This window comes from Anomaloglossus baeobatrachus, chromosome 10 (assembly GCF_048569485.1).
Source record: "Anomaloglossus baeobatrachus isolate aAnoBae1 chromosome 10, aAnoBae1.hap1, whole genome shotgun sequence".
Taxonomy (NCBI): Eukaryota; Metazoa; Chordata; class Amphibia; order Anura; family Aromobatidae; genus Anomaloglossus; species Anomaloglossus baeobatrachus.
Genome location: NC_134362.1, coordinates 60,235,353 through 60,261,859, shown reverse-complemented (window position 1 = coordinate 60,261,859; position 26,507 = coordinate 60,235,353). Strand labels below are relative to the sequence as shown.

General features: G+C 48.8%; 1 protein-coding gene across 10 annotated transcripts in view; it reads left to right on the top strand.

The window, feature by feature from the left end:
• The window catches only part of CDHR5 (cadherin related family member 5), a 101,909-nt gene that overhangs the window by 2,883 nt on the left and 72,519 nt on the right, over positions 1-26,507 (top strand). For all 10 annotated transcript variants that reach the window (XM_075326865.1, XM_075326864.1, XM_075326863.1 and 7 more), the window contains exons 2-4: positions 19,129-19,292; positions 23,012-23,062; positions 24,755-24,847. In XM_075326865.1, coding sequence (XP_075182980.1) covers positions 19,129-19,292; positions 23,012-23,062; positions 24,755-24,847 — 308 coding nt within the window. The remainder of the gene's footprint in view (positions 1-19,128; positions 19,293-23,011; positions 23,063-24,754; positions 24,848-26,507) is intronic.

The following is a 26,507-nucleotide window of genomic DNA, read 5'->3' as shown; positions in this document are numbered from 1 at the left end:
ACACACAAAATATAACACCAGGGTCAGATAACCCTTCAAAAAGAAAATACCAATACCAAAGGGGTGATTTGGAGGAGAGGGAAGGGGGGGGGGACCCTCAAATGACCCTCAACAATACCAATATCCCTACCTAGCAACGGAGGGTGACACCTTAATTTACCGGGCACCCCCGTTCCACGACGGCTAGCCCTTTTCCTCACCCTAAGATAAGGAGGGTGGGTAGAGGAGGAGGGATAGGGAGAAAACCTGTCCCAATTGGACAAGAAGGGGCATTACAATCTGAGAGATGTATATAAGATAGACACGTCCCTCATATTCCAAAGGGACGTATATAAGATAAACACATCCCTTATACTTCTGACCCAATGCAATTTAAAATGTACAGCCACATTATAAGATAAGAAAAATATATCCTGCACAATTCAGCTCATATATAAATCTGTAATATTCAGATATATCACAGAAACGAGCCACCACAATCCTTATGTAAATGTAACAGGACTGCATGAATGGCAGATACATTTTCTACCACCAAAAAACATTCAATGCCCTCACAATGGATGCTATTAGCCCCTGTTCTAAAAACAGATTCAGAAAAACAAAAAAAGGACAAAAGGGGGAATAGAAAATAATCCCTTCGCTGTAATAGCAGGTCTTCATCCGCAGTAACTCACACATAATCGCTGCCCCACTTGATTTTGTTCATATCGTAGTACATGCTTACTGCCCTTAATGTAGCTTGGAGATCTCAAAACCAGGGGTTGCAGATGTTCATCTAGCCAATCTCCCAGATTCTCTAATAACGACCCTATCCCTGACATGATGGGTCTCATAGGAGAGGGGAAAATCCCCTTATGTACTTTTGGTAAGGCGTGGAAGAGAGGGATTTTGGGAAAAGATGGATTCATAAACTCTGCTTCTTGACTATTTATAAAACCCATTGTTTGTCCCTCCTCCAAGATTTTTATTAGAGAGGCTCTTATATATTCTGTGGGATCCTTTTTGAGTTTTTTATAGACACAATTATCCTGTAGCATTTTATGAACTTCTTGCTCATAAAGGCCAGTATCCAGTACTGTGATGGTTCCGCCTTTATCCGAATTTTTGATTATTATTCTTCGATTATTACAAAGTTCCTCCAATGCATCTTTTTGTTTTTTTTGTTAAATTATTTGTATTTTTATTTTGGTTTTCTGTTGCTAATTTGGTGAGTTCAACTTCCACTGCACTTTGAAATTCTTCCATCACTTGACAGCGAGACTGTACTGGGTAATAAGCCGGATTTGGAACTCGATTTGAATAAAGTCCCTCATTGATATCCAAAAAAATCGGTTTCTTCATCAGACAATTTTTTCAACATTATTTGGTCTGAAAGTTTTTTTCTGAATATTCATTTATAAACATCAAGTTTTTATTTTCAGCATGGGTTTGTTCCTGTTCATCAAAAAAATGTTTTTTTTTATCGTTAAACCTCTGACAAGAATTGTGTCAAAAAGGTTGAAATTTTTATTTGGTACAAAACCAAGTCCTTTCTCCAAAACTTCTACCTGTTCATTTGATAATGTTGTTGCAGATAAATTTAGAACTGTTTGTTCTTTCTTTGATATTGTCTGGTGTAATTGTGGCGCCCTGGACAAGCCAGGGGCCACAGGTAACAACACCTACACACCCCACACTCCCGGTCAGGCACACCAAAGTCAGACAAAAACCCTTGTTGCCTTCCTCCAGGGGCTGATGTTCACACCAGGGAGTGGGCCAGGCGGTTGGTCCCGCCCACCGAGGAGTTCACAGTCCTGGAGGCGGGAAAAGCAGCAGATCAGTTTGGAGTAGAGTTGAGAGAGGAGTAAAGTGGCAGTTAAGCAGCCTGAAGTTGGTCCGGGTGTGTGGCCCGGACGGATCAGCAAGGTTGGCAGACGGTGGTGACAGTCTGCAGGAGTGGCCTATTGGAGCTAACAGTAAGGACCGTGGACGGGCGGTGGCCCGGCGGTACCGGACCGGTACGCAAAGAGAAGCCAGCACCATCCGGCAGGGGCTTACGGACCCCGGCAAGGCTAGGAGTCGCCGTGAATTTGCCAAATCCGTTAGCGAAGGGAACCTCCTGGGTTTCCCAGCAGCCAAGTCCCGACAGAAGGCAACCGTCCAACCGTTAGAGGGAAACACAGTCACCGCCAAGGCTAAAGTTCCCAGGGCCAGAGCCTGCGGGCAAAAGGGGCTCCTTCAGCACCCATCCAAGCTGGGGAGCGGGTTACCGGTGGGAACCCATTGGAACCGTACACGTTACACAGGTGCAGGGAAAGGCAGTCACCAACCTGCAGGGAGGAGAAACACCGCAGCCGTCTGTGGGTCCCGTCCATCCAGCCGTTTGTTTTACCGGAGACTCTGTGTACATCATTGGCTGAGTGAGTACCACCGTGCCGTGCGGCACAGCGCTGCCCCCGCGACCCTGCATCTCAGCAGGCCCCATAACCCGCCTGCCATCTATCCCTACCCCATCACCGGGCCCCGGGACAACCAACCCCCTACCCACGGAGGGGAGAATTAACATCCAGGCTGCTCCCTGTCATTGCTCCCGGGATCCCCGTCCAGAGCAGCAGTGGTGTCACCAATCTCACCACAACCGTGGGTGGCATCATGGACAATACCAAATCCCCACAATCAATCCCCACCCTTTTCACTCACGGGCGAGGAGCGCCGCTCGAGTCCCCGGGATCCGGCCCACCGCTCGAGCCACCACCGAGCAGCAGCAGCCGCAGGAGCAGCTGCCGGACCCGAGCAGTGGGAGAGCGCAGCGTCCCCTCCTCCGCCCGCAACATAATAATTGTGTCTTGTAGCATATAAATCCAGCGCAATCACATGAAATATTAAAAAGTTGTCTTTATTGATGGTTTTTCATAAAATCCAAAAAGGTACATGCAGCATAGAAATAAATGATGCCCAGGTCAGAGCGACGCGTTTCAACAAACTGTCTTAATCATGGTCAGACCATGATTAAGACAGTTTGTTGAAACGCGTCGCTCTGACCTGGGCATCATTTATTTCTATGCTGCATGTACCTTTTTGGATTTTATGAAAAACCATCAATAAAGAAGACAACTTTTTAATATTTCATGTGATTGCGCTGGATTTATATGCTATATCCATTTGGTGACTTCTGACCATCCGTGCGCTGATCATCTACTACAGGACGATTATGGGTCTGCAGCAGGCTTGGTGAGCTGATATTACCTATTTTTGCTTATAATTGTGTCTTGTGGTATCTTCTCCCTGCCCACCTCCCTTTTTTATTATTGGTACATCTTTGTTCTGTGTTTCTGTGACACCCTGGACTTTGAGTCTTCACAGAGTTCTGCACAATCTTTCTCTCCCCCGTGCAGGACTCAAACCCCCATGGTTCTGGATCTCCATCCTGCAGTACTGCCTCCACCAGCATTCACAAATCATAGATACACTTTGCACCACACCTGTCAGGCACACCAGTGGGCTGCTTAGGCAAGAATAGGGCCGTCCACCTAGGGGTCGAACAGGGAGGTGGGAGGTGTCCAGTTCAGTTGAGTGGTATCCCTCGAGCCATGAGGAGCTCTGGAGGAAGCTGGGAGTTGGAGCTCCCAGGGGAGAAGTAAACTAGGTCGCAGACGGTGGTGTGGACCTAGAGGAGTCGGACCCCCAGTCGCAGGGGATTGAGGCTAGGTGCCTGGAACCCATCAAGGAGGACGGTAAGCAGCCTGGTCCTATCACCGGTCCGGGACCGAAAGCACGTTGGGGTACACGGACCCTAGGTTGGGGAGAAGCTTCAGGCGACCCGGCAATTAACCTGCGGAGGACAGGGCCTTTATGGATTGTTCCCCCCAAGCTCAGAGATCGGGGCACTAGCGCAACGAGGGGGATAGGGCTTTCCTAGCAAGCAGCCCACTGAAATCCCAAGCATGAGCTCCTGAGACAGGCTCCTTCACTTAGCCATAGTGGGGAGCGGGGCTCGGAAAGCTTCAAGCTACCAGGCCCCAATGGACAATCTAAACTTTTGTGCCAGGAGGCAGGTTATGGACCACCAGGCAGTGCTGCAGGGGACGGGACCCGGACGAGCTCCCCTCGAGAGGCAATGGCAGTTAGATACTTGGTTTACCCTGTTGTCAGTGTGGCGCCCTGGACTAGCCAGGTCGTCACAGGTACTACAACACACACCCCCACCCTGAGACAGGCATATCAGCCAGACACAAAATCCTTGTTGCCTCCCTCCAGGGGTGATGTCCACACCAGGTGGGGTGAAGCCAGGCGGTTGGCCTCACCCACTGAGGAGTTCACAGTCCTGGAGGCGGGAAAAGGAAGAGAGATCAGTTAGGGAAGTGGAAGAGAGAGGAGTGAAGTGAGGAGTGAGAAGGAGTAAATTGACCGTGTCCGGGTGTGTGGCCCGGGCACGAAGAGCAAGGTTGCCAGACGGTGGTGGCCGTCTGCAGGAGAGGCAGATCAACGCGGAACCGTAGGACCGGGGACGGGCGGTGGCCTGCCAGTACCGAACCGGGGAGCGAAGTGAAGCCAGCACACACAGGCAGGGCCTGCGGACCCCAACCAGGCTTGGAGTCGCCATTAGAGGTCAAATCTGTCAGTGTCCGGAACCCCAGGGGTTTCCTAACAGCCAAGACCCGATTGAAGGCAACCATCCGACCAGTAGAAGGAAATACAGCTACCGCCACAGCTAGAGTTCCAAGGGCCAGAGCCTGCGGGCAAAAGGGCTCCTCCGGCACATATACACGCTGGGGAGCGGGTTACCGGTGGGAATCCATCGGGACCGAACATACAGAAAAGGTGCAGGGAAAGGCAGCCACCACCAACCGTCTGGGAGAAGTCACAGCAGCCGGCTGCGGGACCCGTCCATCCAGCCGTTTGGTTTACCAGAGACTTTGTGTACATTTGTGGCTGAGTGAGTAGAACTGTGCCGTCCGGCACCGCGCTGTGCAGTCCAGGCGACCCTGCACTTTGCCAACCCTGCCTCCCCGTCACCTCACCGGGCCCCGGGACCACCAACCCCTACCCACGGAGGGGGGAAACAACATCCCAGCTGCTCCCTACCATCGCTCCCGGGATCCCCGTCACCAGCAGCGGTGGTGTCCAACCTCACCACAACCCGTGGGTGGCATCACGGACCAAATCCCCAAACCAAACTACCCCCTTTCACTCACGCGCTCGAGCCCCCGGATCCGGCCCACCGCTCGAGCCACCGAGCAGCCATCGCAGCAGCGCCGGACCCGAGCGTTAGCGAGCGCAGCGCAGTGGCGTCCTCCCCGCCCGCGACAACTTGGCGTCACGAACAGGATCTTACCGTTCTGCCGGCTGGTAGAAGTGCGCCTTGTGCCCCGCCGGTGGTGTCCGGCCGAAAAATTTCAGAGTCCGCCATCTTGGGCGCGAAGATTTTCCCGCTCGAGCGTCTTCTCGAGCAGTGGAGGTGCGAAAGCCGAAGCCCCGCCCCTGAAGAGGAGGTGCCGAGAAAAGACCAAGGGGGGGACAGATGGCGTCCGGCCGCATGTGAACCGAGGCCATAAAAGCAGGGACGCCAGGACTCTGCCGCCATTTGGTTCCTGGAAGACACCGCTGCCAGCATGCACCATCCGTCCGGTAGCCCCGCAGTCTCCGAGCCCGCGCCCGGCACCGCAGCATGGGTAGAGATCTGGACCGCCGGTCTGAGCAGCCGTCTGCAGGTGCAAGTGCAGCTCCTCCTGGAGGAGTGGGAGGCCGACCTGGCGGATGTGGTGGCGGCCATACGGAGACGCGAGAAGGAGGAAGATTTGGAGGAGCGGGTAAGCGACCCACGCCCCTGTGTCCCTACGGGATCTGTCGCTGTGGCGGAGGGGCCCGGTCTGCGCCAGCTCACCCTGCTGCCTCCCCCGCTACCCGTGTTGGCTGCTGCCACCCCGCCACTAGGCCCGCTACCCCTACAACCGGTAGCGGAACCCTGCCTGTCCGCCCGAGCGGACCAGCCTGCAGACGAGGTCCGCAGATGACCCGCACTGCTTCTGTGGAAGCTCCCGAGGGCAGCGTCAGTCTGCGAAGACACACCGGGTGCATCGGAAGTGACCACACCCAGTACCGTTCCGGCTCCGATGATCCGTCCCGTTCAGGAGGAGGCCCAGCAGGTGAGGACCCCTGTACCCCTACCCCACGCCTCGGCTGAGGCTGCGCCGGGTCGTCGCTGTGAGGCAGCACCCCAGGCCATGACACCGCAGGACATTCCACAGAGGACGCCAGTAGTGGGCAGTGTGAAGGAGGCCCTGCGGGGCCCAACCCGCGCACAGGGGCAGGCAGACGCCCCTTACTGGGACAGGGAACCGAGCCAGCTGGGCCGGGAAATCGCGGAGAGGGAGAAGTGGAAAGCTGAGCTGATAGCCCGCACAATCCAGGAGAAGGAAAACCTCCGCAGAGCCACCTTCCGGGTACGGGGCCCGGTATACGAGGGTCAGGTGCGAAGATTTGACCCCTGCCAGGGGTATGGATTTATTTTCGAGCCGGGCCTGGAGGCCGAGGTGTTTGTGGCCCGTCGGGATGTCAATGCCCACCTATCAGAGGGCCACCCAGGCCGTAACTTGTTCCCAGGTGATCTGGTGACGTACACGCGGCACTGTGGAGAGAGGGGCTGGTTTGCCCTTGATGCCAAGCTGAGAGGAGGCCAGGAGGCCCAAGAACCGGCCCAGTCCCCTCCTCCGGCCTGCGGTGTGGACTTGAAATAAGGCAGCGGTCCCTCTGTTGCACCGTTGTCCCCGTTGGGACCACCAGTACCGTTACTTGTTAAGTAAATGAATGAATCAACCGAGTAAATAACCTGATTGACACCGTGATTGACCCGGCCGTTGCCGGAAAGTTGTCCCCGCAGGGACCCTTTGTACCGTTGGCATGAGAAACTCTTCATGGACATGCCTGAGAACTTGCAGGGCACCCACGAACTGGTGGGATTGTAAATAAGTTGGGGGCATGTTTTCCGTTGCCGCCTCCGGAGAGGCAGGTTTGGAGGATGGGCCTGGAGGAAAGTGGGCCCGCCACTACCGCAACCGGTGGCGATCCTCCGGGGGTCAGGGGTCTCCCATGGACGTGGGGTCTCCTGAAGTGACAGCCGGGTGCGAGTCACCGTACCCGTTCCCGCTCGGGCAGCCTGGATCTGGACTGGGGTCAAGGGGTGCTGCCCACTTCTTAGGGTCAGCATCAGGGCTAGGTTGCTTGGGTGGGAGAGCGGAAGCCGTCCGTCCGTCCGTTATTATTAAAAATGTGTATGTATATGTGGTTTGTAACGTTCAAGTGACCTGCCTCCCGTAAGGGAAGATTTAAAAATGCATAAACTGTTGATGTTTTTATATTTTTACAGTTAAAAAAAAAAGAAAAAGAAAACCGGTGATGGACGGGCAGCCAGCGGACGGTCTGCATTTAACGAAGGGGGAATGTGGCGCCCTGGACTAGCCAGGTCGTCACAGGTACTACAACACACACCCCCACCCTGGGCAGGCACATCAGTCAGACACAAAATCCTTGTTGCCTCCCTCCAGGGGCTGATGTCCACACCAGGTGGGGTGAAGCCAGGCCGTTGGCCTCACCCACTGAGGAGTTCACAGTCCTGGAGGCGGGAAAAGGAAGAGAGATCAGTTAGGGAAGTGGAAGAGAGAGGAGTGAAGTGAGGAGTGAGAAGGAGTAAATTGACCGTATCCGGGTGTGTGGCCCGGGCACGAAGAGCAAGGTTGCCAGACGGTGGTGGCCGTCTGCAGGAGAGGCAGATCAACGAGGAACCGTAGGACCGGGGACGGGCAGTGGCCTGCCAGTACCGAACCGGGGAGCGAAGTGAAGCCAGCACACACAGGCAGGGCCTGCGGACCCCAACCAGGCTTGGAGTCGCCATTATTGGTCAAATCCGTCAGTGACCGGAACCCCAGGGGTTTCCTAACAGCCAAGACCCGATTGAAGGCAACCGTCCGACCAGCAAAAGGAAATACAGCTACCGCCACAGCTAGAGTTCCAAGGGCAAAAGGGCTCCTCCAGCACATATACATGCTGGGGAGCGGGTTACCGGTGGGAATCCATCGGGACCGAACATACACAAAGGTGCAGGGAAAGGCAGCCACCACCAACCGTCCGGGAGAAGTCACAGCAGCCGGCTGCGGGATCCGTCCATCCAGCCGTTTGGTTTACCAGAGACTTTGCGTACATTTGTGGCTGAGTGAGTACAACCGTGCCGTCCGGCACCGCGCTGCGCAGTCCAGGCGACCCTGCACCTTGCCAACCCTGCCTCCCCGTCACCTCACCGGGCCCCGGGACCACCAACTCCTACCCATGGAGGGGGGAAACAACATCCCAGCTGCTCCCTACCATCGCTCCCGGGATCCCCGTCACCAGCAGCGGTGGTGTCCAACCTCACCACAACCCGTGGGTGGTGTCACGGACCAAATCCCCAAACCAAACTACCCCCTTTCACTCACGGGCGAGGAGCGCCACTCGAGCCCCCGGATCCGGCCCACCGCTCGAGCCACCAAGCAGCCATCGCAGCAGCGCCGGACCCGAGCGTTAGCGAGCGCAGCGCAGCGGCGTCCTCCCCGCCCGCGACATCAGCGTCTGCTTCATTGCTGAGGGAGTACTCGACTGACCCCTGCGCTGGGTCCCCACATCATCATCCAGAGTCCCGGGGCCTACCCCTACCCGTGGAGGGTAACGTCATCTAGCTGCCCCACTCCATCACCCCGGGTACTCCCAATTACCGCACACCACGGGTGGCATCATGAACTATACCAAATCTGTAAATACTCCATTTTTCATTTGAGTATGGCCCCTAGCCCCCGGGTCCGGAGACCCTCAAGCCACGAGTAATCACCACCCCTGTATCCGAGCGGTTTGACCCGCTGCAGGGGCGGCACAACTCCCCGTTTTTTTGTCACACCTGAAGTAGAAGCGGCTATCTGTTCCTCCATATCACCATCAGAAAAATCAGTGAGTCCATCAGTATTATCAGTGGATGAAAAACTTACATGTCTCTGAGAATTATGCCGTTTTCTGAAGCTGGTTTCTTTTCGGTACCTTCCAACTATAAACCATGTCGTCTTCATAATCTTTGATGTCCCTTCTAAACTTTTCTTGTTTTCTTTTTATAATGTCCTCCTCTAAGATATTCAAATTTTCATTGATTTTCTTCTTCGATTTAATATAATAATCCGTTTTCTCAAATTGTATCAATGCCATTTTGATATCTTTGATTTTTTTTATCCACTTTTTCTTCCTCATATTGGATAATGAGGGACATCAATTTATTCGAACATTCAGATAGTGTATTATTCCATTTGGTTACAAATGATTCAAATATAACAGTGGGGCGTTTTTTATTCCTAATTCGCTCGGAATCATTTCATGGCCATATAATTTTGGAAGGTGGTTAAATCCCACCACATCTTTAACCTGGCACTCATTTGTTTCTCTAAAGGGGGCTTTACACGGAGCAACAGCGCTAGCGATGGCACCTGCCCCCGTCGTTTGTGCGTCACGGGCAAATCGCTGCCTGTGGCGCAAAATATCATTTGGAGCCGTCACACACACTTACCTGCCTAGTGATGTCGCTGTGGCCAGCGAACCTCCTCCTTTCTAAGGGGGCGGTACGTGCGGCGTCACTAAGCGGTCGCCCAATAGAAGCGGAGGGGTGGAGATGAGCGGCTGTAACATCCCGCCCACCTCCTTCCGCATTGCCGGCGGCCGCAGGTAAGCTGTAGTTCGTCATTCCCGAGGTGTCACACGTAGCGATGTGTGCTGCCTCGGGAATGCCGAACAACCTGAGTCCTCAACAATCAACGATTTTTTGAAAATTAACGACGTGTCAACGATGGACGATTTGGTGAGTATTTTCCATCGTTAACAGCCGCTCGTTGGTGTCACCTCGGCCTCTCAAATCACTCCAAATGTGATGTGGTCCCTAAAAATTTATTTTGTAAATATTGTTGGAAAAATGAGAAATCGCTGATGAACTTTGACCCCTTCTAACTTCCTAACGAAAAAAATATTGTTTCGAAAATTGCGCTGGTGTAAAGTAGACAAGTGGGAAATTTTATTTAGTAACTATTTTGTGTGACATATCTCTCAGATTTATGGGCATAAATTTTCAAAGTTTGAAAATTGCGAAATTTTCGCAAAATTTCCTAAATTTTCACAAATAAACGCAAAAAATATCGGCCTAAATTTACTACTGACGTGAATTACAATATGTCACGAGAAAACAATCTTAGAATCGCCAGGATCCGTTGAAGCGTTCCAGAGTTATAACCTGTCAAAGTGACACTGGTCAGAATTGCAAAAAGTGGCCCGGTCATTAGGGTGTTTTAGTGGCCAGGGGTGAAGGGGTTAAACTTTAACTAGTGCAAAAATGTAAAAAGTAATGGCTCTTTAAAAGCGTGGAGGAAAAAATTAAAATGTGAAAATGAAAAATGGCTGTATAGTTGGGGTTAAGTTACAAGATGGCATTAGCACATTCTAAGCAAAAGATGGTAAGGACTATCCTTCAGTCAAGATTTCCTATAGGTTACTGTGACACCCCTGGACTATTAGGTCATCACAGGGTACTGCACGCTCTTTTTCTTTAGCGCAGTATTCAAATCCCTCATGGTTCTGGGTCCATATCTTACAGTGCTGCCTCCAACAGCAAATCAAATCCTAGATACATCCTGCACCACACCCACCAGACACACCAGTGGGCGGCTTGAGCGGAATAGGGTCGTCCACCTAGGGGTCAGGAAGGTGAGGTGTGGAGTGAGGAGTAGTGTGTAGTAGAGAAGTGAAGTGGAGGATTACAGTGGAGGAGACTGGGAGTAGTGGCTCCCAGGAGAAGCTGTCTAGGTGGCAGACGGTGGTCTGGGATTGAGGCTAGGTGCCTGGGACCTGTTAAAAAGAACGGTCAGCAGCCTGGTCCTATCACCGGTCTGGGACCGAAGGTAAAGCGGGGTACACGGACCCTAGGTCGGGGAGAAATTTCAGGCAACCCGGCAATTAGCCTACGGAGAACTGAGCATTTATGGACTGTTCCCACTAGCTCCAGAATCAGAGCACTAGTGCAATGAGGGGGATAGGGCCTTTCATATAAGCAGCCCACTAAAATCCCAAGCGTGAGCCCTGAGAGCAGGCTCCCACACTTAGCCACAGTGGGGAGCTGGGCCTGGCAAGTTCCAGACAACTGGGCCACTACGGTGAATTTAAATTTTGTGCCAGGAGACAGGTCACGGATCACCAGGCAGCACTGCAGGGGATGAGACCCGGACGAGCTCCCCTTGAGAGGCAGCGGCACCCAGAGACTTGGTTTACCCGGTTGTCAGCATCTGCTTCTTGGCTGAGTGAGTACCAGAGTGACTTTCCCCTTCACGGCACCGACTATCATTATCCACTGTCCCAGGGCCTACCCCTACCCGTGGAGGGCAATGACACCTTGCTGCCCCACTCCACCACCCCGGGTACTTCCAACAGCAGTGGCGGTACTCCCAATTACCGCACACCACGGGTGGCATCATGAGCTATAATTCCCCTGTAAATATCCCCCTTTTACTTTAGAGTGTGGCTCCTAAGACCCCCGGGTCCGGAGACCCTCGAGCCATGAACGGACACTACCCACGGATCCGAACGGTTCGATCCACTGCTGGGGCGGCATTACCTGTACAGAGATCTTTTCCTAATACTGTATATTTATTCTGCCATTGGGCAGAAAACTCAATCAGAATGATCACCCTTAGGCCTCTTTCACATGTCAGTAAAAAACACACACGTTTTTCACTGACGTGCTAAAGGTACGTATGTCCCTCCGTGTGCCGTGATTTTGGCACACGTGTGATCTCCGTGTGCTATCCATGATAATACATGGAGATCAGGCACTTATACTCACCTGTCCATGCCTCTGCTGTCCGTGGTGCTGATGTCTCCCGCAATGCTGTGTTCAGCCGCTGCTGTCTCCCCGCTGCAGCTATGTCCGGGTCAGCTGTGCAGTGTATATGTATGAGTATAATTAGCCGGTCTGGAAGCAGGAGACAGTAGAAATGGAGACGGGTGAGTTTAAAAAGCTTTTTATTTTAAATGTACGTGTTTTTCTGTTTTTCTGGTATGTGTTTCACGGATCACACTACTGTGTGGTCCATGGGACATCAGTGATACAAAAAAACCCCGAACTTGTCTCCATGCGCAGCACACGGACACGCGTGTACGCCGCACGGAAATGGGGAGCCTAGTGGGGCAGGGGGTTCAGGTGCAGTATGGTACCTGTTACTTGTCATCGGGCCGGTGTGGAGGTCTAGAATGTTGCGATGGCCTGCCCGGTTTCATGCCCCAAGGTGTCCACAATAATTTGGGGAAAAAAGGTGATGATGGGGGTTGTTGTTGTGACGCCACCTGTGGTACGCAGCCAAGGATTAGCCGCCACTACTGTCGCTGTGCTCCAGGGCTGATGGTAGTAGCAGCAAAGATGGTTTTGCTCCCCACAGGTGGAGCGGGCCTCGGGGAGGATGATGAGGGAGTAGTAGTGGTCGCCGAGGTGTGGGGCGGCGGCACCAACAATAACAGGCTCACACAATCTCTGCGGTTCTAGGTTGTTTTTACTCACAATTATGCCGCGCGCTTGGGTAGTACCGGTCACCCGCTGTGATGGGCCCCGTCGAACCCGGATCCCGTTGGAGGTCAGTCCGGTGTGGTGGTTTTTGGGCCCTTCCTCCTAGTGCCGTGTAAGGTGGATCCCCGTGGCTTAAAGCTACTTAGGGACCCCAGTCCATGTTGAGTGAAAACTTCCATCCCATTGGCAGGTGCCGCGGTTCTGCAATGGGGCCCAACTCTGATCAAAGCCTCAGATCCATATGGCACTGTGCTTCAGGCACTGTGTTGATCAGGGAGACATGCAATCTTCCCGTCCCGGCAGATTCTGGAAAATCAGCTTAAAGAATGATCTTCCCTAGGGTCCTGCACCCTGTGTGGCGCTGGTCCCGAGGGAGCAATGAAGCTCTCCCCTCGGCAACCGTATGAACTCACGCGTTCCCCCAGAGCCACTGGTGAGACCGTCTGCTCCTTTAATCTCCTGCTCAAGAACTGTCTAACTGTCGTGTTGGCTCTTGACTCCCCCTGGTGGCTGCTGCTCCCCGGGTCCCTGTCACTAGTGGGAGGCTGCCCCCCATGTTTGGAGACTGCCTTAGGACCCTACCCTAGCCCAGTCCCCAGTGGGGAGGGCAACCTGGTTGTATGTTTGAGTAGTGTAAGTGGTGAAGCGGTACCGTCCTCCTCTGGATACGGGGTAAGCACCGCACCTTAAGTGAGGTGCAGTACCCTGTGGCGACTGAGGCCTCAAGAGCACCACAGAAACACGTTAGTGAGAAATCACTGATGTGTAAGCAGACCATTGATTTTAATGGGTCTGCGTATGTCTGTGATTCCGGTACGTATGAAAACAGTAACAAACGTACCAGAATCACTGACATGTGAAAGAGGCCTTACATTGTTAAAGGGAGACAGCCACCATGAAAAGATTGTTCAATTGACTAACATCACGTTTTAGATAGGAAGATGCAGAGCAGATTTGTGGGAAAAAATGTAGTATAACATATTTTATTCATTCAAATCTTTGCATATTCAAAGGATCTAGACACACTCAAACAATGGGCCGAGGAGAACAGAATGGTTTTTAACAGGGACAAATGCAAAGTCCTACAGCTGGGTAAAAGAAATGTAAAAAGCATCTATAGTATGGGAGGAATAGAACTAGGTAAAAGCACCGGGGAAAAGGACTTGGGCATAATAGTGGATCCCAGCTGCAGCTAAACAAAGCCAACAAAATTCTGGGATGTATCAAGACAAGCATTGAATCTAGATCAAGAGAGGTAATTATGCCCCTATATTCTGCCCTGGTCAGACCCCACTTGGAATACTGTGCACAGTTCTGGGTGACTCAATTCAAGAAAGACATCGATATATTGGAGCAAGTCCAGAGAAGAGCAACCAAGATGGGAGAAGGTCTGCAAACCATGTCATATGAAGAGCGGCTAAAAGAACTAGGGATGTTTAGTTTGAAAAAGAGAAGGCTGAGAGGAGACTTAACAGCGGTCTACAAATATCTGAAGGGAAGTCACAGTCCAGAGGTAACTACCCTATTGTCATTAGCACAAGGAAGTACAAGAAGCAATGGGATGAAACTCAAAGGAAGGAGATTCAGATTAGACATTAGGAAAAACTTTCTGACAGTGAGGGCAGTCAGGGAGAGGAACAGGCGACCACGGGACGTAGTGAGCTCTCCGTCAAGGGAAATCTTCAAGTGGAAACTGGATAAACATATAGCTGGGATGATTTAACAAACCCTGCACTCGAAGGGGATTGGACCCGATGGCCCTTTAGGTCCCATCCAACTCTACCATTCTATGATTCTATGATTCATTCTGGGTGGTCCTAATCAGTGATTAACAGCTCTATTGTATTTTTTGGATGGCAAAGCCACGTTCACATGTTGAGTATTAAGTGAGTTAATTTTACCTCAGTGTTTGTAAGACAAAACCAGGAGTGGGTGATAAATACAGAAGTGGTGCCAGTGTGTCTATTATACTTTCCTCTGATTGCTCCACTGCTGGATTTGGCTACAAATACTGAGGTAAAAAACTCACCAATTACTCAACGTGTGCATGTGGCCTAAGGCACAATAGATCTGAGAGTTTGACCACATGCACACATTGAGTATTTGTTGAGTTTTTTACCTCAGTATTTGTTCCACTCCTGATTTTAGCTTACAAATATTAAGGGAAAAACTCACCAAATACTCAATGTGTGCACGTAGTCAAACTCTCAGGTCTATTGTGTCTTAGGTCATGTGCACAAGTTGAATATTTGGTGAGTTTTTTATCTCAGTATTTGTAGCCAAAACCAGGAGTGGCTAAAAAATACAGAAGTGGTGCCCATGTCTCTATTATATTTTTCCTCTGATTGTTCCTCTCCTGGTTTTGAGGATAAAATCGTGATTTATTTTATTCAACACGTTTCAGAGCCTTGAAGACTCCTTCTTCAGGAGTCAAAATCACGGACCCTGAATATGAACTTCTCAGGGAAGTCCATGTTGGAGGTTTGTGCATGGATACTATAGTGTCCGGTATTTAAATTTCGGGTTTGCTCATCACAACTCATTAAGGCTATGTTCCCACAATGAGTATTTGGTACATTTTAGATGTATTTTTCATACTATTAATTGTTACAAACATTAACTTTGCTCATATTTATTGTATTGGATATTTTTATTTTTTGAGACACTTTTTCTCGGGTTAGGTTATGGATTTATAGAATAGCATGGTGAACTACTTACTCTGATACATTGGTTATTTAATTATATCGGTTTCAATCAAGTAAAAAATTCAGCATCTAATGAATGTAACAATCATAAAAGTCAATATAGACCCTTTAAGGAGCTTTGCCAAATGACTTAGGTTAAGAAGCCAAACCAGCAACTCCATTTGCAGACGCATCTTTCAGGGTGTTGCCCCTTCTCAGTGCAAATCAGGAGATCTGATTTGGCTAGATGAGAGGCCTCTGGCTGGGGGTCTATGGGGAATGTTGCTCCTCATGGAGAATGACATGCCTGATATGCTGACATAAGGAGACTTCAAAGTCATGCAATGCTCCTCTGGGAAATTAAAGGTGCAAATAGTCTTCAGAAGGAAGATGATTTGATCTATGGTGTCATTTATTGGATAGTGATGGGTGAACCTTCCCCCCGATGTTCGTGTTCGAGAGACTCACCCAAGCTTTTTGTAAGGTTCGAGTTCGGGTTCTGAGATAACGCGAACTTGTGTCCGAACCCTAAACTTGGACTTTACAGTTATGGGATTGGGCAGGGGGACTGTAAAATAAAGAATATAGTTAATAATAAACATTGTCATTATACTTACCGCTTACGCAACGTGTCCTACAGACTCTGTCTCCTGGCCGCTTCTGCTCCCGGGTCCGATCATTAACTTCCGGTGGTATTCACCGTACTGATCATCACTTGGCAGCCTTCGGCTGTTTTAGGCTGTGTTCGTGCTGACGTCAGGGTTCACCCGAGTCCATGAGCCATGAAATTGATTGAACTTTGACTGTCACTGCGAGTCTCACATCGGTATTGGTTGGCTGCATGTATTTCCATGCAGCTGAGGCGCTCCTGTCAGGAGAGTGTGCGCCGTGCTGGGTGATACCGATGCGAGACTCGCAGGAGTCATACGCAAGTGGAATCATACCCTCAGTGTCAGCTTGCTTCTTGCTCGGTACAGGGCGATGAAGCAGAGATAACATGGCCCTCCCTGTGGACTATGTCGAACTAAGGATTTTTTTTCATAATAAAGATGGAGTCTCCTAGTGTTTTTTCTTTGCTTTATTTCTAATAAAAAAATTCTATGTGTTGTGGGTTTTTTTTTTACTGTTTACTAGAAATTCATGGTGACCATGTCTAATTTGGCAGGACACCATGAATTTCGGGCTTAGTACCAGTTGAGAATGCAAAGCTGGTATTAACCCCTTATTACCCAGCGTGCCACCGCCATCAGGGTTGCTGGATGAGCTGGGTAAAGTGCCTGGAAATGGCGCTAAGAAACAATGCGCCATTTCCAGGGGCAGCTGCAGGCTGCGGTTTTTAGCGTGGGGGTCCAGAACGTAGGGGTCCAGAATGCTGTTGAGAAGTTTGTTAACCCTTCATGTGCCTCACAAGAATTAACACAAAGTAGAATAAAAAAATGCTAAATTGCTTTCCTTTTTCTTGAGTTGTCATGATAACCATCCATCTCCGCAAGCACGGGTTGTTGATGGGGTTCAAATAGGAGCACCCTCCTTCTGTTAACCTTTTAGATGCTGCTGTTGTTGACAGAAGCATCTAGACGGTTAACACCAATCGTGGCTGCAGCAAGTTGTCAGCTGCACTATGTATTTTCACACATTGGGGGGATTTCTATATACTTATCTTCAAACACCTTATAATTTTTTTATAAAATTTCACCAAATTTCAGATATTTTTTATAAATAAAAGCAACAAATATTGAGTTAAATTTACCACTAATATAAAGTACAATGTGTCAAGAGAAATCTCCCTAAAAATCAATGCGATCGATAAAACCCATTCAAAGTCAGCTCCAAATTAAGGGGCACATTTCTAATTTGAAAAAGTTGGCTCTTTTTGGAAGTTCAAAGCTGTCTGTAGTGGAGAAAGGTGACATAATGTTTACGTATGATGACATATTCTTTTTTTTATATGCAGTGCCTACAAGTAGTATTCAACCCCCTGCAGATTTAGCAGGTTTGATAATATGCAAATAAGTTAGAGCCTGCAAACTTCTAACAAGAGCAGGATTTATTAACAGATGCATAAATCTTACAAACCAACAAGTTATGTTGCTCAGTTAAATTTTAATACATTTTCAACATAAAAGTGTGGGTCAATTATTATTCAACCCCTAGGTTTAATATTTTGTGGAATAACCCTTGTTTGCAATTACAGCTAATAATCGTCTTTTATAAGACCTGATCAGGCCGGCACAGGTCTCTGGAGTTATCTTGGCCCACTCCTCCATGCAGATCGTCTCCAAGTTATCTAGGTTCTTTGGGTGTCTCATGTGGACTTTAATCTTGAGCTCCTTCCACAAGTTTTCAATTGGGTTAAGGTCAGGAGACTGACTAGGCCACTGCAACACCTTGATTTTTTCCCTCTTGAACCAGGCCTTGGTTTTCTTGGCTGTGTGCTTTGGGTCGTTGTCTTGTTGGAAGATGAAATGACGACCCATCTTAAGATCCTTGATGGAGGAGCGGAGGTTCTTGGCCAAAATCTCCAGGTAGGCCGTGCTATCCATCTTCCCATGGATGCGGACCAGATGGCCAGGCCCCTTGGCTGAGAAACAGCCCCACAGCATGATGCTGCCACCACCATGCTTGACTGTAGGGATGGTATTCTTGGGGTCGTATGCAGTGCCATCCAGTCTCCAAACGTCACGTGTGTGGTTGGCACCAAAGATCTCGATCTTGGTCTCATCAGACCAGAGAACCTTGAACCAGTCTGTCTCAGAGTCCTCCAAGTGATCATGAGCAAACTGTAGACGAGCCTTGACATGACGCTTTGAAAGTAAAGGTACCTTATGGACTCGTCTGGAACGGAGACCATTGCGGTGGAGTACGTTACTTATGGTATTGACTGAAACCAATGTCCCCACTGCCATGAGATCTTCCCGGAGCTCCTTCCTTGTTGTCCTTGGGTTAGCCTTGACTCTTCGGACAAGCCTGGCCTCGGCACGGGTGGAAACTTTCACAGGCTGTCCAGGCCGTGGAAGGCTAACAGTAGTTCCATAAGCCTTCCACTTCCAGATGATGCTCCCAACAGTGGAGACAGGTAGGCCCAACTCCTTGGAAAGGGTTTTGTACCCCTTGCCAGCCTTGTGACCCTCCACGATCTTGTCTCTGATGGCCTTGGAATGCTCCTTTGTCTTTCCCATGTTGACCAAGTATGAGTGCTGTTCACAAGTTTGGGGAGGGTCTTAATTAGTCAGAAAAGGCTGGAAAAAGAGATAATTAATCCAAACATGTGAAGCTCATTGGTCTTTGTGCCTGAAATACTTCTTAATACTTTAGGGGAACCAAACAGAATTCTGGTGGATTGAGGGGTTGAATAATAAATGACCCTCTGAATAAACTTTTCACAATTTAAAAAAAAAAAAAAAAAAAAAGAAATAACATTCTTTTTTGCTGCAGTGCATTTCACACTTCCAGGCTGATCTACAGTCCAAATGTCACAATGCCAAGTTAATTCCGAATGTGCAAACCTGCTAAATCTGCAGGGGGTTGAATACTACTTGTAGGCACTGTACCTATGATTGTATTTGCTTTAGATCCACACACTTTTTATTGTATTTGTTGCATTTTTTTAGTATGTATTATGCAATTTTATATTTTGTTTTATATTTGTTTTATGTTTTATCTGTTGATCTGATGAAGGTCCACAATTAAAGGGATCCCGAGAATGCTGAAATCTTACCAGCCATAATATTTGTAGCCTTATGGTGATAGCTATGCACCCCATATGGTCATCCAAGGGGGTGGTAACAGGTCTAGTAATGGGCGGACTCGCAGAAACCCAGGATCTCCCATAATATATTATTGTATTTTCTCCAGCTTGTAGATCTGCTACTCCAAATCCAAGTGTTCGTGAAGATTCAAGACCGGGTACAATAGTAACAACATTAATTATTGATGAAGGGCATACGGCGGACTCTGACGTAAGACAATTTGGAGTAATTGGAACAAATCTGGTCTTAGCTGAAGAAGTGGACTATGAGGTAAGTCAGTGTTGGTGTGTAATGATCCAGGGGCAGAAGTTTAGCTTCCCTTGGTGGCCAGGGCATAAATAACGGCTTGAATTTTATTTACACTGTTTTATAGTATGGTGGTGCAATACTCAAAATGTTGCAGTGGAATAAACATCCCTGAACCACTCCCATGTGGCTGATAGAGCTGGTATTCCAATTACTTTATGAATTGGAGTTTGAACGATAGTAAATGCATAGGTAAAATGTGGAAAGGAATTTAGGATCGCTGATAAAGTGCACCTCCTGTTATAATATAGGACAATAAAAACATGAGTTAAAGAGAATTTGTCAAAAGTTTTTGCTACCTCATCTGAGAGCAACATAACGTAGGGGCAGAGACCTTGATTCCAGCGGTGGGTCACTTATTGAGCTGCTTGCTGTCATTTTGATAAAATCACTGTACATGTCATGACTTTTGTGATGGGATTAGGAGAGTGAGGGGAACGAGGGTCCCTGCCACTTACCTTCAAGCCAGGGAGGTACCCTGGGCTTGCACTCAACCCAGAATTATGCTTGAAGGTAGCGACGTCTGAGCCCCCGACCTCTCCCTATCTCCTGTCCTGGCTGTAGGGGGGTTAAGGCTACGACACCCTCCTGCAGAAGTAGCCGACACATCAAATGGGTTTATCTGCTGTAGTAAACTGTATGTGTATTTTATAAATGGCGATCAGGTGGCAGTGTGGGTTTGTGACGGCCACCCTAGCACCTGATTAGGTAAACAATGGGTTAAGAGAAAGGAGGAGGATAGGATAAAAATAGTACAGGATATAGAAGGAGGGTAGGAGAGTGTCCAGGAGAAGATAGAAAGAAGAGGCCATACTACTGTACTGACTAGCGATCCTAAGGGTCAACCCTTTGATCCCGAACACGCGGGGTCCTGCTCTCATGTGGACTGTGGAATTGCATCCCCAGACGCAGGGTTTAGTCTGATCTGTCGGAGAGGCGTCCATTTCTTTACTCGATATGAAAACCCAGAGAAATCTCCTGCGAGACCGAAGGTCAGTAGGCCGTTGTCTGAGAAGGATAGGTCCTTGCCTAAAGCACAAACAAAGGAGTGCTGTCGCATGTAGCCCTTTCAAAGTATAAGCTAATCCCTGTGGGTGGGATGAATATGCTTAAGGACTATTTGAATCGTCAGATGGGACAATGAGGAGCCAAGTGGTATCTAATAGAGCCTAGGTGCCAGGAAAAGCAGTCAGCCGTCAATTTATATATGGAAATGGAGTCTGGAGGGAACCCCATTGAGACCAGAAGCAGTGCCCGTGTAGTGTAAGTGAAGACTGATACTGTAAAGAAGAATAGCAAAGTTGCGTTGTTGAAAAAAAATACTCTGGTGTATACTTCATTGTCTCAGAGAGAGAATGGATTGAAGAATGGACTACGGCAAAGCCATCCGTATACTTCAGCGGTGACCGGGAGGCAAGGGGTTACCAAGCGGCTGCACTGAGGCCTGGTATCCCTTGTACACACGAATAACACTGCCCTCCTTAGCCGTTCTACACTGTCCCCTCCACACCCACCACCCAAGGGGAAAGACCAGGTCAGGGATCCCCAAAAAAACCCACCTAAACAAACAACAGACAGGGGGTAACAACAACTCTTAAACAACAGGGGAAACACATGGGGGGGAACAGGTACCGAGGAGGGTAAGGGGAAAGTTCCAACACCAGGGATAACTTCCACACAACAAAACACCAGATAAAAGGAGCAGCAAAGAATACGTCCGTCCACCTCCGAGCTCAGCTCCACAATGATCCTGAATAACCGGCACACCCTGCTGGAAGCAGAGTTTTTTTTTATCCAGGCTGGAAGTGGACATCAGCAGGAACAGCTGAGCTGCCTTGCAGAGTCTGCTGCCTCAGCAAAACTGAAAGTAAGCCCTCATGTGTCAAAAGAAACAAAACCCGTTTAAAGTGTGTGGCCTGAGCCTGTCAAAAACTCTCAAAACAAGAATGCCGCGGAGACACCATCACATGTTTTTCAACAATGACAGGAAACCAGCCAGGTCTTTCACTGGGAAGGAACAACCACGGGAAGGGCTGTCTCCAGTCAAGGAAACCACCTATACCAAAACATGGTATCCATCCACAGACAGCTGTTTCGGGGTATTTGACCCTCATCAGTGTGGAGTAGGAAGCTGGCTAGTGGGAGCTGGATAGCTGGGAGATGGATACCATGTTTTGGTATAGGCGGTTTCCTTGACTGGAGACTGCTCTTCCCGTGGTTGTTCCTTCCCGGTAAAAGACCTGGCTAGTTTCCTGCCAGCGTTGAGAAACATGTGATGGTGTCTCCGCGGCATTCTTGTTTTGCATATTTTCCCAGGGGGCCTTGTTCTAGTGTCACTGCGTTGAGAAACACGTGATGGTGTCTACGCGGTGTTGGATGTTGATCTCCACGAGGTTAACCATACTTACCTATGTAGTCTTCTACTAGGCATTGCTCCCACTAGCCAGTTTCCTACTCCACACTGATGAAGGGCAAATACCCCGAAACAGCTGTCTGTGGATGGATACCATGTTTTGGATGTTGATCTCCCCGAGGTTAACTATCCTTACCTATGTTGTCAAAAACTCTCAGGCAGAGAAGATCGTGTCAGTACGTCACGCCGGAGCTTGGTATGGGCAGAAGAGGAGGAGTAAACTAGGGAAGAAGTAAAGGAAGGTCCTGATGAGAGGGAGAGGAGAGAGGGGCCACCACCTCACTCCCCTGTGGCTGGTCCCTAAGCTCCTTAATGCCTCTAGATGAGTCCTATCCCCCCATGCATGATCACGTGCCTAGGCCTTGGTTTACCCTGGACTAACCATGGCGCAGCAAGACACAAGTCTTAATGCTAATGTAAAGACAACTTGAGGGAAAGGGGACAAACAAGTGATATAAATTCAAGAAAAACTCCAATTCTTCTCCAGACAGGAATTTCACTGCAGCTACTGGAAAAATTACCACAGCTTTCTCCAGAGACAGCTCCTTTATGGGTCAGCATAGAATGAACTATAGCCGGCATAGGAGAGAATAAGGAGTAGGTTTATGTAGTGGAAGGAAGGGAGTGGCTGCAGCTGAGATTAACAACTACATGTCAATCACAGCAGGATAGAAAGGAACCTTAACTCTTTCAGCACCAAATGTAATGAAATAAGCTCCTAACCAGGATACACGACGAGTGGGCTCTAAGGAGGATTTGAAATCTACTAAAGGCTTTGACCTTCTGATCTCAGATCCCCCCGAGGTCACATCAGGCACACTTGAGACACTGTTTTCTCTGTTGCATGTCTACTACTTCTCTGAATGCTGAGCTCTGTATAATCCTGCCATCCCGCAAATTTGCATCTTTCTGCATATACACAGTGTATAGAAATCTACTGATCATTGGTGGAGCAGGGTTGTACAGAGTTCATGAACATAAAGAAATACCTTTTACTAGTCCTCTAATGATAATCTCCTGCTGATAAAACTGTTATTTCATCAAAATTGTATTAAGCAGCCAACTAAGTGACACAACATTAGAATCAGGGCCCTAGTCAGGCATTGATAATCTCCCGCTGGTAAAACACTGATTGTATCAAAACTACAGCAGGCAGCCAAATAACTGACACATCCCTGAAATCAGGGTCACTTCTATATTATGCTGCTCTAAGAATAAATAGCAAAAACCTGCTGACATTAATAAATAATATATAACTTTCTATTACCAGGAACAAACAATCATAGTGGTCACTCTTATCTGCAAAAAAGGTTCCCAGACTGTGAGTATCATCCCCCAGTTTATCTGTATGTGATGTCGCGCTTTCTCTTTCTGTGTGTGTTTGTCCGCATAGGCTTTGTATTATGTAATACCATGTTTTTACAAAGCACAAATGATGTTTTTTTTCCCCACTCCATTTTTTGTGCAAAAAATATGCATTTAACAGTTTAAGCAAAGTGGATGTGATTTCCTTACAGCTCCTACTAACTGTGCGTTTAAAGACTGCACTTTCTGGTTCTTTTTTCCTTATAGGCTTCTATGCGGAGCCTGAAAAAAAAAATGTAAATTACAGAATTGTGTTTTTAAAGGGAAACTGTCACCAGATTTGGTGACTATACGCTGTGGCCACCACCAGTGAGCTCTTCTATACAGCATTCCAGAATACTGTATAGAAGAGCCCAGGCTGCACTGTAGAATGTAAAAAATACTTTTATTATACTCACCTAGGGGGCGGTCCAATAGGTGTTGCTGATCTCCGGTCTGGCGCCTCCTCTCTGCTGTGTTGGCCGTCCTCCTTCTTCGCTGGCCCATGTGGATGACGCGTCCTACATCATTCACATGAGCCGGCATTACGCTCCTGCGCAGGCGCAATTTGATCTGCCTTGCTGAGGGCAGAGCAAAGTACTGTAATGCGCATGCACGACCGGTCTTTAACCTTTCTTCGTGCCTGCGCATTACAGTACTTTGATCTGCCTCAGCAGGCAGATTAAAGTGCGCATGCGCAGGACTGCAATGTCGACCTGTGTGACAATGTCAACCTGTGCAATGTCGACCTGTGAATGACGAGTCTTATGTCATCCACACTTGCCAGCCTTGCGTCCTGTGCAGGCGCACTTTTATCTGCCCTTCTCAGGGCAGATCAAAGTACTGTAATGCGCAAGCGTGAGGAAAGGTTAAAGATTGTCCGCACATGTGCACTGCAATTCTTTGATCTTCCCTCAGCAGGATAGATCAAAGTGCGCCTGTAGAGGAATACAATGAGAGCCTGGGTGGATGATGTATGTTGCGTCATCCACAAGAGCCTGCGAAGGACGAGGACGGCCATCCCAACAGAGAGGAGGCATAAGACTGCAGAGCAGTGACACTCATAGGACCGGACTGCCCCCCAGGTGAATATAATAATGATCTTTTTTACATTCTATGACCTGGACACATACTGTATTCTAGATTGCTGTATATAAGAGCCTACTGGTGGTGGCCGCAGCTTATAGGGGCCAAATTTGGTGACACGTTCCCTTTAAGTGCAGCATTTCTGCATTTCTGCACTAAAAACACATGAAAATGCTATTACAAATCTTCACGGAAAAGCTATGTAAGGAAAAACATGCAGCAAAAAATGCAGTAAAAACACAATATAGCAGAAAAAAAGCAGAATTTTTAACATAACTGCAAAATAAAGATTTAAAAAAAATCTCATTCACATAGTGCAATTTTATTTCTTGCTTCTTTGACTAATGGTGCAGTTAAAAAAAACGCAGCAGGTCAGATGTTTCGCTGTTGTTACTGCAGTCTTTCCACTATGAGATAAAAATTAATTAGCAGGGAAAGAACACACAAGATAATGCAACAAAAATACACTAAGGCCATATTCTCTACTTTTCATGCAGAAAAAAGCTCAGAAAAAAACCCAAGAGCGCACAAACTGTAATAGTAATTTGGCTGCAAACAATAAACTTAGTATTTTTTTTTTCAGGTTCTTGGAGAAACTATTTTTGTGCAAATTATTAATGTTAATGACAATGAACCAATATTCAAGGAAACAAGCTATTCTTTCCAAATTCTTGAGGTTAGTAGTTATAAAAGCTTCTTCCATGTTAGAACCATTGAAACATTTTTACAAAAAAGTACAAGCGGTGAGGAGCTGTTTTTGATACTCTACAGCTTTTCAATTGGGGGAGGTTTTGGTGCAGTTTTTCTATATGTTTTAAACAGCAACTAAAGGGTGCTTTACACGCTGCGACATCGCTAACGATATATCGTCGGGGTCACGTCGTTAGTGACGCACATCCGGTGTCGTTAGCAATATCGCAGCGTGTGACACCAAGGAGTGACAATCAACGAGCGCAAAAACGTGAAAAATCGTTGCTCGTTGACACGTCGCACCTTTTCCAAATATCGTTGCTGCTGCAGGTACAATGTTGTTCGTCGTTCCTGCAGCAGCACACATCGCTATGAGTGACTGGGTTGTGGGCGGAGTTTCATCACAGCCCAGCATGTCGCGTGCTCTCTCCTTTGCTGCAGAGCTAAGTGATGATAGGCTGTGATGCCTGGAAGTTGATGTGACATCACCGGATCCCAGAGGTCAGGGAGCCCCGGGGAACGATTCATGGGTATGAGCGGACTAGGCTGAACAAGGTATTTAGAAAAAGACTTCCCTATCAGTTTTACAGAGATGTGGAAACTATTACAGAGTAGTGGACCACCTCTTTAAACCTTTTTTTTTTCTAGACATAGATCAGCGAACCACAACCTGTGGCTCGAGAGGTCACGGGCCTGTCATGTTTGGCTCATGGCTGTCTTGCAGCTTGGCGCATAAGCACCAGGTGTAGCAAACAGCTAAGAAGAGCTGGTCACCAGATGGCAACTTTTGTAAGTAACCCCACATAAAATAGCAAATCTGAATGGGGTAAGGTAGGAACAGCTGATCTTGGTATACTGCCTTAGTGTGATTGTACCGCTCCCACGCCAGCGGCCCGGCCGCTGCTCGGATCCGGATCCGCAGTGGCTCGAGGGGTTTCCGGGGGAAAGTGGGGCTATGTACAGGGGGTTTGTAAAGTTCGTGACGCCACCCATGGTGCGTGGTAATGTGAGGGACCACCGCTGCGGTTGGGGAGCCCGGTGACGATGGTGTGGCAGCCTGATGTTTAACCCCTCCGAGGGTAGGGGGTTTGTGTCCCGGGGGCCGGCGGATGGATGGTGATGGGTGCCGCTGGGGTAGGAACAGGGATGTTTCAGTGTACTCAGTCCAGGAATAACAACACCGACAGCTTGCAAACCAGAGTTCTGAGCACCACTGTAGCTTGTAGGGTGCACGCTTGGGTCCATGCCCTTGGTGTTGCTGTTAGCCTGTGGCCCTGTCCTTGGCACCTCTGTCTCTGTTGGACCCGTTGGTATAAAACTCTTCGGGTCCCGCTCACCCATATAACGGAGTGAGCTTGCTCTCAGGGTTCACGCGTAGGATTTCTTTGGACTGTATTGGGAAAGTCCTATCCCATCGGTGCGTTAGTACCCCGATTTTGGAGCGGGTTGGGGATGACACTTGAAGTCTTCACCCCCGTCAGGGAAATTACCGGAACACGTGAAGCTACTTTCAGGCCTAGGGTCCACGTACCCCGTCGTGCCCTGGCCCCTGCCCGGTGATAGCTCAAGGCCGCCGGCCGCCCTCCTCGGCAGTCCGTGCCCCTTGACACTGTTCCCTGCGAACGGGGTTCCAGCTCCTACCAGGC